Consider the following 13,760-nt stretch of genomic DNA (forward strand, 5'->3'; position numbering starts at 1 on the left):
CAGCCAAAAGTTAGTATCTCTCTAACAAATCTTTGTTTGCCACAGACTCACCCATTCTTGCTCTTTGCTTTTCACCCCCACTCCACCCCAAAGAGGGAAGGTTTTATATTTATCTTAGATTTTCATATGAAGATTGTTTTCCCTTATTTCTTTTCTTTTTTTTCCCCCCCAAATCTCTCCAAAAATCTTTGTAAAAACTCCCTTGATGCTTCAAAGACATACTATCTTATTTATTTTATTTGGTCAGGTTTAATAAATCATCTATGTTATTTCTTGCTTTTTCCAAATGACAGACCTGCATAATCTTAGCATATGCACCAAGCTCCTGTTGCTTGCTTTATTGACTGTTCCACTGGATTTACTGGTATTGCCTGAGGCTTCACTGAGAGAAGATACTCTGCAGAACTTTGTCATCTGCTGCAAAGTGGATTATGCAGCCCCTGCAATGTGTATATTGTCAACTAAAGCAAACCTAAGTCTAATTGGTGGCTTAGACCACCTGTGCCTCCTTTTATATGCTCCCAAAGCTCTGCTATTTACCAAGAACTGATGAAGAGAACTGCCAAAAATATATATTATAGAAAGAGTCCAATCCAGAGACCAGCTTAAGACATGCGTAAAGTTAAATTAGCATATAAGTCTCAATGAAGACAGTGGAAGATTGATTAAATCTGTGCAAAACTGTATTAGATTCCTTCTTTTTTTACGCCCTCAATGGTAGAAGGGGGATGAAGATAGGTGTACATTAGCTGAACACTAAGTTGCTTAATTTTTTAATATAAAGTTCAGTTACCTGGAGTGGATAGACTGAAGGAGAAGAAAAATACATCACACTTAATTTAGCTTTACATTATAGTCTAACAATTCACAGCTTTCTTCCTAAGATACGTAATTATTTGAAATGGGTACCAATTCCTTTGTGAGAGAGGCTAAATATAACCTTGTATTTTTTTTTCCCTCCATAATAATTTTGTGCATGTGGCCATTGGGTTTGTGTTACTGTAAGTCTTTTCCCCATTTTATTTTCTTTTAGGGTTTTTTTGTGCTTTATCATTCAAGCATGCAAGTAACAAAAAATTTATATAAAAATACTATATTTCCATTCTGCTTCTCCAGATCATGATTGCTACTGCTAAACATAACCACATATCTATATCCCCACCCATCCCTGCAATCCATTAAGGAACTAAGAACAAGCAGTTCCCAGTGCGGACAAATCAAAACAAGGCTGCACAAGCCAAGGACATTTATTCACATTTCTACTGTACTGTTGGCTACAACACACATGGGTACACAGGTCTACAAAGCGTACTCCTCTACATAAGAGTACATATCACCTGTCTTCATAAATCTTCTGGCTATTTTTCTGATTTTATGAAGTCTCACTGTGCTCTTCAAAAGATTTAAGACAAGATTACTTTTGTAAGAGAAAAAGTACAAGGTGGGAAAAAAATATATTTGTCCACTGAGCATATTTTAAACTTTAAAATTGTCAGCCAGGTGATCATCAGAAGTGATCTTACCAAGACAGCAGCAACATCAACCAAGTTTGTTGAAAGTACCATGAGAAGTAATTAAGGTAAATGATAATCAATATTTGCATTAGAGGATACAATGTTAAATGAAATGCTAAAAAAGAATCAAAATTTGTATTTTTGTTTATCTCAGGCGCTTTTAGATTTTCATTTGCTATTTCCAAAATGCACTATAATTTTTAAAGACTTCCAAATCTGATAAATTAGTGTCCATTCAAAACATGTTTTCTGTAATGATGACACCTGTCTTGATTAATGTATATAGGTACTAATCTCAGCAAAATAGAGATTGTACAAATGTCATGGCTTTCATGCAGTCTTTTCCCTCATCTGTTCATGCTGCTGAAAACATTTCTTATCATCTAAAGGTCAGAAATGCTTAAGGATAGTTCTAGCAGTTCTTGTACTGTTAATAAATCTCCCTCTTTTAATCTCATAGTCTCTGTGGATTTCCAGTAATTCTATACTAAAGAATTTTGTTTTCTTGTAGGGGACACTTGTTTAAAATTATGGTTACTTCCCTCTTTCCTGTCATTAAAAAAGTGTTTCCCAAATTCATGATCAAGCTTTCAAAACAATTGAAAATAAATCATTAATCTAAAAGGGTCACTAGAGTGAATTTTGTATCAAAATAAATCACTTGGCAGAGGAATTGACATATTTGTCTCTCTTATGGTGCAATCCTACTTTCACTAAAGCTAGGGGGAGTTTTCTACACACTTCAACAGAAAGGAACTAGGTATTAACCAGACACAAAAGAAGCATATTCAAGGCATAAAGATATAGGTAGCAGAGATTCTTATACTTGTCTGAGTGAGAATTTAACCACTGCAAAACCATTTACATGCTCTCTCTCCTCTCTCTCCCATAAGTTAGTATTCTAACCAACCCAAAATGATGTGAAAAGAGCTCATTTAGCAGCTGGGATATCTTTGCTATGATGGCAAATTATGCATTTGCCAGTATCAGCAAAATAACCTCTCCTTGCCTCGCTCAGCTCTTAGGAGAACATCTCCAAAAAAGAAAAAAGACATCTACTTGAAGCTTTTGTCTTCAGGGAACTTTAACTGAAAAGGATTATCCTTGCCAATAAACTTTGGAAAAACTCTGATAACTTACAGAATTGATGTTGACAAAGAGATTTCATAAATGAAAGCCTGAGTAAAGAAAATCTACACATGGAAATACTACAGAATAACTCCATGTCTGAATACTCTAGTCCAGAGTGAATCTAGAGTACATTTAAAACTACTACCTTAATATATTTTGAAAATAGATCAAGTTATATCAGAACAAGACATTCAGTTCAGAACCAGAAGGTTTTTACACGACTTATGCAGCAATAACTATTTTGCTTTAAACATCACTTTCTGTCTTACTGCAAATTAGTATTCATGAATAGACCATCACACACCGTTAAGAGAGAGAGAGAGGCTGCATGGAGATGATCATGGACAAAATGTTTTTTAAACATAGTCTCTATATTTTCTTTCTTCTGTAACTGAATAATTATTTATTGCATTTTACATAGTATACAAAGATACATCACAATGCAAATTATTTTCTTTTACTGTCATTTTTACTGTTTAAATAAAACACAGTTTAAACAAACTGACTTTATATATACAGATAACTTCTCGCACACCCTGAAAAAAAGAAATGTCCTGGCTAAGAGATGGCAAAGAGTAGAGAGCTTCTGAAACCTTATATCCCAACCAATATCTTTGTCAGAAGGGTCATGTGCAGAGATGTCTCCTTCCACTAAGATGTGCTGCAAAGGGCTGCAGGTAATCATGAAGAAGCAGACCCTTAGACTAAGGGGGGAAAAAAAACCTAACAGGATTGTGATATCTGTCATTCTGTTGTGTATCTGTAGGCCATTAACGTTTCTAAGCAAGCTGTTCATAACAGATGGAACAATGTCTTTTGGTTCAGGCATGAAACCAGAAAATAAGGAATACATGTCAAAGCAAAGGTGTGATTTAGGGAAGCAAGAAGGGTAGTGAAAGACCGTATTATTACCAATGCAACAACAGAAACTTTGGAATGACAGGACAGAAAGACTACTCTAGAATCAGCTAAATTTAATAAAGAATGATAAAACATATTCCTGCTTTTTTTTATTAATATCGGAAATAATGGCAATAGTGTTTTATAGAGGAAAGTTCTTTTTTTACTAAATATTTTGAAGAATGTATACAAGAAGAAAGAAAAACAGCTTTCACGCACACATAGGAGCATCACCTAAAATAACATATTTAATATGCATTTATGCTTCAATCAGCTCTGACAAAATGCCTCACATTGTGGTCATTTAATTCATGAGACCATTAGTAATACTAACAATGGGTGAAAGGAACATTTTCATGTGGATTTGAAACTGGTTAAGGACACAGAAACCGACAGCAGGGACAAACAGAAAATTTTAGTATGGCAAAAGGTTAACAGAGAAATACCCAGTAACCCCTCCTAGGCATCTTTAATTTATTTATAAAAGGGAATGAATAGCACCAACATTTTATATGGCATAAAATAATTCAGATTAGTTAGCAATGAAGAAATGTTTGCTTAACTCAGGAAATCTCAGTTAGTGGACAACCTCGTGATGGGTGAAAGTCTACTGATTTATGAAGAATAAGACACACTGAAAAACCTTCTAAGCCATGTACATTACCGAATTCTGAAACAGCTGTAGCTCCTCAAGAGAAAGACCTGAATGCAATTTGTATATAGTCAAAAGAAAAAAAACATGAATATATGGTTATGCCACTGTATACATTTCTGGAATCATTAAATATGAACTATAATATTTTGTTATGCTCATTGTATTTCTCACAAGGAAGGTATAGACCAAAAGGAATTCTGTTTGTGAGAGAGAACATGGTGAAGGGGAGATATGGTAGATGCAAAAGAACAATGCACAGAAATGGTGTAGTGGGCTTTCCACGATGTTAACTTGTCTTATACACAACTATTCCAACACATACATTGTTAGCTATTATGTCTAAAATCAGTCAAGTTCTAGTAATATCCATTATTCTTTGGTACCACTGAGATATAGGTACAATGCATGGTTTTGAATCACATATTACAGAAATGTTATTTGCTTAAACTGAGAGGTTTTATACTCTTACTCATCAATGAGTTTTACAAGAACAACTATTCTTGCATCATATGATGGGTTTATTAACAAGCGTTAATTGGGATACCCACAAAGGTGCTGGCGTTTCAAAAGCACCACCACAAATGAATGATGTAACATACTGAATTTCATTAGCAAGGTAACATGTCAATCTTCTCATTAAATTAATGATCAAACTGAGTACCTTAGGAAATACTTAGTGGTGTCCCCAGCAACGCACACAGAAGGGCTCCAAGCAAGGATTCATATTTTGGAAGATAGTGCCTGGACAATGTAGCCTATTTATGATTTAGGCCCCAGCTCCAAAAACTGAGAAAATCATTATGTCAGTTAGCTTCATTTCTCAGTTCTACCAGCTGAATAAATAGCAAAAAAAGATTATGAGGTTAAGAACAAGTATCAAGTAAGCTGAAGAGTAATTTTTGCATTTTTCTGTCTCCCAGTGGTCTGACAAACTCTGGATGCTTCACTTCCCACGAACAGGTGAATCTAATTAGGTTTGATACCCACCACAGTAACTGAGAAGTCTCCAAGGTTACATCCGTACCAGCAAATAGAATGGCCAGGGACTATTTTCTGGTCCCAAGATTAAGCAGAACAGCATGGGATGGCCTGTGTCCACGTGGCCCCCTTCATAATATCCACCTCTTTCCAAACAGGTTGTTTGCATCCAAACGGACCATTGGGAATGGTCCCTGGCCTCTGCCAAGCCCAGAACCATGCCAGGGTGTTGTCTGGGAGCAGCTCCCCGTTTGAGGCCAAAAGTGTCTTAGGGACTAGTCCAAGAGTTTAACTGCGTAGTTGGCTATTTGCCAGCATTAAAACTCATGCTGTAGCCCCAGCTAGTTAAAAGTATACAGGTAACCCCGTGTGGCACTTCTCTACTAATTAGACTTAATCAAAGGTGGCAACATGAGACACTAAGTTTGTGTTAAGGGGTCTCCTGTGGAAACCGTTAACAGAAGCCTCCCTGAGAGTCAGCAGGAAAATAGGGATGGGGTCCAAAATTGAATTTATCCCAGGGGTATATTGGCAATTTTGGTTTCATTTCTCTTGTAATAAAAAAGTAAGGCAGTATTTAACAGAAAGGTAGAAAACAAACTTTAAGAAAAACAAAACAAAATGCAGAACATAATTAACCTGCAGAAGATAGCAGGGGCCAAGAAATTAGCAGCATTCAAAACAACAGCTGAAGAGCAACCAAGAAGGACAGAAGAGGACATAGCACTTTCTCCATTTCATGCCTGTGAGTCTAGTTTATCAGGTTCCTTCATCACTGCTCATGAGAGGGACAATCTAGTCTATATTTGATTAGATTATGAAAGGGCTTTAAATTGGGTACCAAAAATCAAATCTGCTAAACATACACTCCAAATATAAATGTTTACTGAATTATTTGAACAATAAATACATCACATTAACCTCTAGCTCAGAATAATAAACTGTAAGCAGTGAGAGGCTCTTAAAAGCAGAGAATTTAAGACCAAAACCAAAACTCATATAATAAAAGAATATCACATAAGAACTACACAAAAATAAAATCAAATGATCTAGCTACTAAAATACACATATGTGCTCAAAATCTTGTGGGAATCAAATATTCCAGTAAAAATAAAGGGAGGGATGGAAACACAAGTTTCTTATTATCACACTTCATATGTTATAAAGCCTAACAGTTAACTTATTTTTGGCAAAGGGACAAAGGTTGCACAACACTCTGGCTTGCACAAATATTTTCTATTGTTAAATGCATCTTAAATGTAGCATGTCATATGGTAACTTCATGTGCACAGTGCACCATGCAGTTTAAGAGTGTCCCAAAGATACCTAAATTTCAACACACAGATAAATATCATACTGCCAGCATCAAGTGGACCGGGTGTAAAAAAATTACACAACAATTCATATTTTAATTGAAACCAGATAAAACCTTTTGTATAATAAAGATTGTAAGGATGTCGAACAAAGAAAAGTTGATGTTTTTGGACAAATTAATGCATATGATATTTTCTAGAACCTTCTGTATTGAAAAGATAAAGCAGTAATAAAAGCTCTCTCAAAAAGGCCCTTGTTTATAATCACAAAATAAAATAAGCCTGTGGTAATATATCAAGTTAACCTCATGTTTCATTTTTTTAGTTGCTGTTTCCTTTAAAGGACAGAAAAAGTTAGATGGGCAGCGGAAATGGTTATGAAGAAGTGGAAGAACCTACTCAAGAATATATTAAATGCAGACTTACACTAACATTGTACTTCCTTCCACTGAAGACTGTATAATGTAACAGAAGAGGCAGTGATTTAGGAAGAGCGAATATAAAAAGACAGCGGATACAAAATAACAACAACAATTCAGTATTCTTCATTCATCATCCACTACTAGAGTGAATTATTACTGAGCACTAAGAATTTGGTAGTTATTTCCAGAGTTGCAAGGACACTGTCCTGCCTCAGCCTTTGTATTGCTTCATAGGGGAAAAGAAAAATGTTGAGGCACAATAACAAGAACATGCAATAACACCTTCCATCTCTTCAAATTACACAAACCAAGGCTGATCTGCAGAAGCAAGGATATACGCATATGTACTAAATTTTAAAAACAATATCCTTTATACTACTACTCATTGCAATCTGTATTACTATTCTTTTCCTTATATTTCCCCATGTATAGTTAATAATCTGCTTGCCTTGAGCTAAGAAGATGCTATTAAAATCATAACCAGTCTTAACTTTTGATGTAATAATATAATATAATTACCAAACATCTAGTGATCTAACTGTTTATAAATTATTTAAAGATGAGAAGACAATAAGAAAGTCCTAAATATATTCATCACCATTATTAATCTTTTATATTACAATGGCATTTAGAGGTCTCAATTCAACATAAGAACTTTACACCAGACAACTTTTCTATATTTTATTAGGGTTAGTCATTAATGTTTTTTTATTTTACTTTAATGAGAACTGGGACTAAAAGTTTGTGTATAGCAGAATATAGCTTCCACAGGAAAGACATGGCATTACCCATAGGCTAAGCACGTACTCTGCTTCGCTATTAATGAAACTTTCAGGCTGTAAGGTTGATGTACCTGAAGTTCTGATGCTCGCTTCATCATTTCCAGTGTGATGTAGCAACCAATAGAATGAGCAATCAGTACCAGCTTTATATCTTTTGACACATTCTTTTTGAGGAAGTTCAGCTTATGCTCTACTTGTCCGTTAAGTCCAAAAACATCCTCTAGCTCCTTAATATCTGTGTCTGAAACATAAAAGAAAAAAGGTCCTTTGTTTTAATATTGGAAATTTCAAGTACCTCATTTTTCTTCACTTCTTTGGAAAACTCCAGAATAAATAAATAAATAAATAAATAAAGACCTAAAAATTTTAATTTTATGTTAGCACCACTGGTAAACACAGACTGATGAATCACCTGTTCAGGATGTGAAGCCTGACATTTAATTGGGGAAGCAGGGAAAAATACAGAAACACATGGAGCTTGACAGCACATCATCTGGCATTATGTTCTCTTTCATTCAATACAAGACCAAACTCAAGGCATTCGATCAACTTAAACCAATCCAACCTCTTCAAAAGAGGCAACTTTACCTTGTGAGATCAGGACCAGCAATGTTACACAGGAACAAGAGACCCTTCATTCAAGACAAACTGTCACCTATGTCCTTGTGCACTGAGGACCTTCATATATCGAAAATTTCTTGTCTTAAAATAAAGACACTCACAGAAGTCCCATAGAATGACGAAAAATATGAAGATCAGATGTGTCAATATGGAGCACTAGCACTTCAATAAAATACATGTATTTAGGCAGGTTCTTATCACTGTCAATCCAGCCATAAAGAGAAAGATCAGGTTAGAGCTTCAGGGTTCCACATTACTGTGCATAACTTATGATGAGAACTTCACTACTCTCTCTCTGGCCAACCAATAAGACAAGGACAATCAGGTGACTGAAGCACAACTTATGGAGAACTTGGGCACCTTTAGCTCATTAAGTGGGTGACATGGCTCTAAAGTTCCTCAATGTAAGATTTCCTCTTTCATCTTCTAGGAAAGTGCTCTATCGACTAAACTAAAAGCTATACTAAGGATATACCATTCCTCCTTTTTAAGCTGGATCACTGTATAGAAAGGACTGCAAGAAGAAATACTGAAAAAAAGAATGAAAGAAGAGAGACATCAAGCACAAAGCAACATATTCCTATAGCTTATTTAAAAGAGATGTACTGGCACTAATATCACTTGGTCGCTTAAATCCATATTATTATCTGAATTCATTTTTATACTTGGACTTAAACCCCTAATCTGCTACACTCCTCACATGATGACTTGCAATGCAGCTTTATCCGGACTGAGGCAAAAGTCCTGGCAGCAAGATTCAGACGTCTGATGGGGACTGGCTCATCACTGAGCTCCGGTCCTACAGACAGCATGTAGGTTCCTGACAAGAGCCACCCACCTCTAATGGCTCAGGAACAGCTAATGGGGGTAGCACACACACAGCCCTAAGTGGCCCACCAAGTATTAGGTGCTTAATTTCCCCGTCAGCTTCTTTTGAGGTCCTGTGCATCAGTTCCCTGCCTGGAAAATACAGGTGGAAAAAGTGTCCATCAGGCAGAGATACTGTAAAGATACATTTAAGGAGACAAAGGCATTCAAAAACTACTTTAAGAGAAAGTTAGCTAGTAATGTAGGCCTATTTTAGGTATAGCTGGTTTTGCGCCTGCTTGGAGAAAGTGCTAAAAGGAGTCTTTCTCCCTTTAACTATGAACATAGTTCATCACATTATTAATGCTACCTAGTCTTTTAACGTGCAGGTAGTAAATTTGACGGCAACGGGTCAATAACTTCACATGCTAAAATTATTAAGGTACTGAAGTTATCAGGAACATAACAGCAATAGTATTAATTGGTAGTCTAAGTGGGCTGCCAAAATATTACCTTTTTGATCATATAAAACGATCAATGTATAAAATAAAATGTTTTGAAGCAAAACAATTGCTAAAGAACGTGTTCTGATGCCTTTTTTCTGAACCTTAAGCATTTATCACAGAGGTCACAACAAAAAGCTTTTTTCAACCAAACCAATATTTCTACTAAAAGCACTGATGATCATATTCCAGCGTAATTTACAGTAGTTTACTTTAAATGAAAAAGGGGTTTATTAAAACACACTCAAAGAATGCAAAATGAGATGAGAATTAATATTTTGCCTATTAGGTTTTCTACAGGTAATGGAAAACAAAAAAAGCCTGTTCTGTTTTCCAAAACCCTAAATAAGGGCCTAAGGCCAAAACATTGTTTCTAATCTTAGCTTCTATTTTTAGCAAAAGCTGTCTTTCCTACTTTTTATTTATTTGTGCAGCAGCTTAACGTCATGCAGGAGTGGGCTGTCTAAATCACAAGTCTAATTAGGGGTATATATAATCCACATAACACAAAGAATACCAGAAATATGATGACTCAGTGGATACAGCAACAAGTTACAGGGTATGTCACCTTGAGCATATGTATGTTATCATATATTGTGCTGAGCAAGTCAATTTTCCTTTGTAAATATTTGCTATTATTTCCATACTTTATTTCTCAGGCATTGCCAATGCTAGTGAGAAAAGAGCTTGCAAGAAATGTTTTTTAAACAGCCAGTTTTATTATGATTGATTATGATTACAGACACCAGTTCAACTGCATTGGGCCAAGCCATGGTGCTGCGCAGGATTGCATGTAAGATGGTTAGTTATTTAGATTCCCAAGTCTATTGGCCTATTTTATATACACATACAATCTCTCTTAGATTGAAAGCGATTCTTGACAGCCAATGCTGACCCAAGAGAATTGTTTCAGCAGTTTAATGCAGCTTTTCCTTTCCTTCTCAAATGCTGGTATGTTGCCAAATCAAGTCATATTGGTTATACTTCTGGAAAAGCCACACTGGAAGATAAGCAAGTGGTGGAGTGTTTGGGGATCCATACGCTTTCTATTCATCACAGACTGATCCAGCACTCTTTGGTCAAGTGAAACTCCTATGTCACATAACTCTATATAGAAATATATATTCTATCTTATTTCTGGACAAATATAAAACCGTCCATGTCTCATGTTAGCTCACGTCTCCCCAACACAAATGTTACACTTATAATAGTCCGAAATATGTGAGAGCAGGGCTGTGTCACAGGTTTGAAAGATTTATTTATTTATTTTATGGAATAAAATCGTCCAGGGATTGTCCAAAATCAACATGAATTTCTTGGGTGGAGGAGCTTAAATGAGATCTTTATATAAGCAAATAGACTTGCACAAACACATTGGCAGTTAGCTCTCCAATGGCTCTACATCAGAGAAGGGAGCAGAGGGTGAGTTACTCCACCTCAGGTGTGGAATAAATGACATGGCTGAAACAGAGCTCATTTAAGCAGTTTTCAGATAGTAGTAATTATACGAGTTGTATCCTTATGCTGCAAACACCCCATCTGGGCCCAGGCATGTGATTTTGAGGCTCTGTTTAGCTAAAGTCTATTAAAAGAAATATTGTATTTCTGTATTTTCTTTGGCAAAGCATTAATCTTCTGATGTGCTTTCACAAAAACAAATGTGCAATCACTTTAATGAATCTCTTTTTCTGACCTCTGCTAAACCCACAGTCAGAAAACAATGATAGATTAAAATAAAGTGTTTGCTCTAAGATTAGTCGACGTGTTAATCCTGCTAGGAAAGACAACTCTGGTGTTCAGGGAAATAACAAGAGAAATTTGTTTTTTTTTTTCCTGATGTGTACGCAAGTGAAATTCTTAGGCAGAAGAAAAAGAACATCAGCTATGAGCAGACATTAGACTGAGGAAGATTTAGCCTTTCATTAAAATTCTGCAAAAATCATAGATTCCTTCTAACTGGATGATTCAAAAAGATACTGGAGGGCCAGATTTGCCAACACTACTTAAATTTGTGCATCTAATTTCTGCATGCCTTTGTCCTTCCCCAATTTCACAGAAGAACGCTTGTGTGTCCAGCTTCCCAGCTACCCTGCTCTCAGTGAGTGACTGAACATTTAAGCTCAATACGTAGAGACACTTGTGTGCATTTGTTACAGAAAAGTCTGTCCCAGGACACCCACTCATACACTCCTTTATACAGGAATACTACAAGGCCTACAAATTAGTCATGAACAAGTAATGCACAAGATAGTTTTGGTTTACTTTTTAAGTAAAGAAAGAAGATCAAGCATGTTTCAAGTTATGGAGCAGAAAAGAAAAAAAGAAAATGCTGTTTTTTATCCTCAGCACAAATGTATTTATTTAACATTTCTTGTGGCACGACAAAGACTAACTGAATCACTGACTTACTATAAACATGGACTGCTACAAGTAGCTTCTTCAGGAAAGAAAATCTTTCCTGTTTAAAACAAACTGAATAAACTAATTACAAATCAATTACAACTAAAACTACATTTGAAATAATCAATCCAACTCATTTTATTGCGTTATTACGAATCTGAAAACCTATCTGAACCACAGATCATTTCACCTCTGTTTCATGTCTCTTTCCTACCTCCATACTCAAAATCAAACAAGCAAAAAAGAAGTTTTAACTTTCTTGGCTTTGTTTTTACATAACAAATTAATCATAGAATGGATAAAAACTGTATGGGAAAAGGGGACAAAATGGTAGGATTTACATCAGGTTATGAAGACAGCCCAGTACTTCTCTTTATAATAGTGTATCATCATTACAGTGCAATAGCCTGGCTTCCATGAAGTGTATCCCTTGTGGTCATACGTGTATGCCAATTATTTAAGAAATCTGTTCTAGCAGAATACAGATGCTACAGAGTATTCTTGAGTTAGGAAGAAATACAGCACTTTGAAAGGTAGCAAAAGATCATACCGTCATGCTATAATGGGAAATAAAAATGTGACAATATGAATATATATCATATTCAAAGTATCCAAAACAATAATTTACATTTAAAAAGTTATATAAATTTTATAATTTATATAATTTAATTTATACATTCAAGGAGGAATCACATCAGAAGCCACTTTAAAGGCTTTACAGTGTGTTCTGGAGAGGCTAAGAGCTCAGCTGCATGTACATAAACTGCACTGAGAATAGTACACTTGTGTTGCTCTTCCCCAAAATTATTTAACCTATCCAGAGAGAGGAAAATAAGATGTTTGACTGCTTTCCCTTTGCCACTAGTGGGATCTTTGAAGCAAACTAGTCCTGGAAAATAAAGTCTAAAACAATAAATTCAGATTAGGAGTGGACTTGTCCCAAAACATCATGAAACCCCTAATGAATCAAAGGTCCTGGAATGTTATCTCCAGGATGTTAAATGAACAGGGTACCTGAGGAGTCCCTTAACAGCCAATTGTATAAATAAATGTAAAGGCCACCCACTTCCTTCTGTCGAAATGAGCCATGATTACAGACAAAACCGTGGTAAAGTGCTAAAAAGACTGTTTATAAATCTTCCTTTTTTTTTAAAGGAATTGGGAGAAGGATTAGGGCAAAAAAAGAGGCCAGAGAGAGGCAGAGAGGCAAAACTGGACAGTATTGTCATGACTAGACACTTTGATAACCTGCTTATTGGAGGAAATAGGGAATCAGATGTTAGTGAAAGCTAATGATTTTCAAAAGATGAGAAAGGGAAGGTCAAAGACAGAAGGGGAAGAGAAAGAGGTGCGCACACAGAGAAAAAGGTCTCAAGGATCTTATCTGGATATCCATGAGGCCACAACTTTAACTAATGTCACATCTCCAATTCTGGTAAAACAATGTCTATGTGTTGGGGTTTTAACACCTTAGAAGAAAGGGGCAAAAGTTCTCTCAACCTAGTATTAATGTCCTGATGCATAAGAACTGAAAGTGGAGATTAATCTCTCCTTTCCCTGTCTTCTTGGCTTAGGTTTAACCACTGTCAAAGCACATGCACAAAGCTGCGAATTTAAAGCAGTCTCATCAGTTTTCCAATCAAATGGGTTAGTACCCTGTAATGAAAGGATCTCCATGGCGGTCTTCATCTCATTAACAACATACCAGAAGATTTAAAAAAAAAAAAAAGAAAA

The 13,760-nt window shown here is 35.7% G+C and overlaps 1 protein-coding gene across 1 annotated transcript in view; it reads right to left on the bottom strand.

The window, feature by feature from the left end:
* LDAH (lipid droplet associated hydrolase) overlaps window positions 1-13,760 on the bottom strand; it is a 132,910-nt gene that overhangs the window by 61,875 nt on the left and 57,275 nt on the right. The window contains exon 4 of the mRNA XM_067294346.1: window positions 7,767-7,936. Within this exon, the coding sequence (XP_067150447.1) occupies window positions 7,767-7,936 (170 nt within the window). The remainder of the gene's footprint in view (window positions 1-7,766; window positions 7,937-13,760) is intronic.

The sequence above is a fragment of the Apteryx mantelli genome, chromosome 3 (assembly GCF_036417845.1).
Source record: "Apteryx mantelli isolate bAptMan1 chromosome 3, bAptMan1.hap1, whole genome shotgun sequence".
NCBI classification, from domain to species: domain Eukaryota; kingdom Metazoa; phylum Chordata; class Aves; order Apterygiformes; family Apterygidae; genus Apteryx; species Apteryx mantelli.